Raw genomic sequence first — 1,404 nt, 5'->3', positions numbered from 1 at the left:
AGGTGGTCCCGCCAGCGGGAAGATGGGCACCAGCACGGCCATGTAGGAGTAGCTCAGCACCGGCGTGATCACATTGGTTACCTGCCATGTGGACAAGGAGAGGCTGAGCATGGGACATGTCCCTGGTGGAAGCCCCTGACCTGGAGGAGCACAGTTTGGGTGGGCACCAGCCACTGACCCTCATCGTGGCACCTCCTCGAGGAGGAATGTGGCCCATGGTGTGCTTGGCGGGGAGCCTGGCTGAGCCTCAGCCCCTTCCCGTGCCAGGAACGCAGTGTTCCCATGGATGCAGCAGCCTGCTGGGACCAAGACCAGCATCAAGGCTGGGGGATAATGACATGCAGCCCCTCCTTGTCTAACCCCATCGTTGCCAGCAATCCAGCAGTGCCCAGCACTGTGCCCTGCACTGTGCCCCAAGCCAGCATGGGACGGTTTCCCCAGTGGAATGAGACGGGGCTTCTCTCAGCCCACCACTCCCCTGCCTTCCTGCTGGCTGCCCAGGTGGGCAGAAGTCAGGCATTGCCCTGCAAAACTAGTTGCCAGCTTGGGCCCAAGGCCTTATGCCAGGAAAAATTGAGCCTGGGACTTAGGGACAGGCTGACCTTGCAGCCCAGTGAGACAGGGACATGGTGACACCTTCTCCCTCCCAAAAAAAGCACCATCACCCATCACCACATGCCACTTTTCCTGGGATGTGGCATGTCTGCACCACTCCACGCCCCAGGACCACAGGAGGATGCTCTGGCCAGCCCCAGGGTGGTGACTGTGTCTGTAAAGGGGGACACCAAGGTGGGAGACAGGCTGCCTGTGGCTTACCTCTGCCTGCGTGAAGTTCTTGTCCTTGTCAGCCCCCAGGAGATAGGGGGTGATGAAGCTCTCCCCGGGCCGGATCTGCGTCATGAAGCCGTAGAAGCAGAGGTAGAAAACTTGTAGCTTCCAGTGCTGGTCTGGCACTGTCTCTGATGCTGGGCTTTTGGCATCATCATCCTTCTTGGGCATGGCTGTGCTGGTTCTGCAGCAGGACGGCAGCATTATCCCAGGGACCATCAGCTAGACAGGCTTTGCCGGGCCAGGCAGCCCCTCTCTGGCTGCAGGCGCTCTCCAATGCATCAAAAGCCACGTCGCTGCAGTTTCTGGGGAGAAAGCAGCATTTGGCACAGGCTCAAATTCCTCCATAATTGCAAGGCAAATAAATACTGCTACCTTCTCCCCAGGAGATGTTCTTGCAAGAGGAAAAGCAGCCGCACGTCTCACTGTGCGAAAGCTGGGGGCGGGAAAGGGAGGGCATTTCGGGTGACATTTGTAAATCCCATATAAAAAAGCCTGGATACATGAAGCACCCAGCTCTGCAGCAGGCTCCCATCACCACCTCCTTCTCCCTTTTAAGAATCAGTGGGGTTTTAC

The 1,404-nt window shown here is 58.0% G+C and overlaps 1 protein-coding gene across 1 annotated transcript in view; it reads right to left on the bottom strand.

Annotated features, from left to right (window-relative positions):
- The window catches only part of SLC19A1 (solute carrier family 19 (folate transporter), member 1), a 2,794-nt gene extending 1,795 nt beyond the window's left edge, over positions 1–999 (bottom strand). The window contains exons 1-2 of the mRNA XM_010186528.1: positions 817–999; positions 2–81 (exon numbers count right to left, since the gene is read on the bottom strand). Coding sequence (XP_010184830.1) covers positions 2–81; positions 817–999 — 263 coding nt within the window. The remainder of the gene's footprint in view (position 1; positions 82–816) is intronic.
- Positions 1,000–1,404: the final 405 nt, after the last annotated feature.

Source organism: Mesitornis unicolor, unplaced genomic scaffold (assembly GCF_000695765.1).
Source record: "Mesitornis unicolor isolate BGI_N332 unplaced genomic scaffold, ASM69576v1 scaffold30116, whole genome shotgun sequence".
In the NCBI taxonomy this organism is placed as follows: domain Eukaryota; kingdom Metazoa; phylum Chordata; class Aves; order Mesitornithiformes; family Mesitornithidae; genus Mesitornis; species Mesitornis unicolor.
Note: the sequence above shows the minus strand (reverse complement) of the source record. Positions and strands in the feature narration are given on the sequence as shown.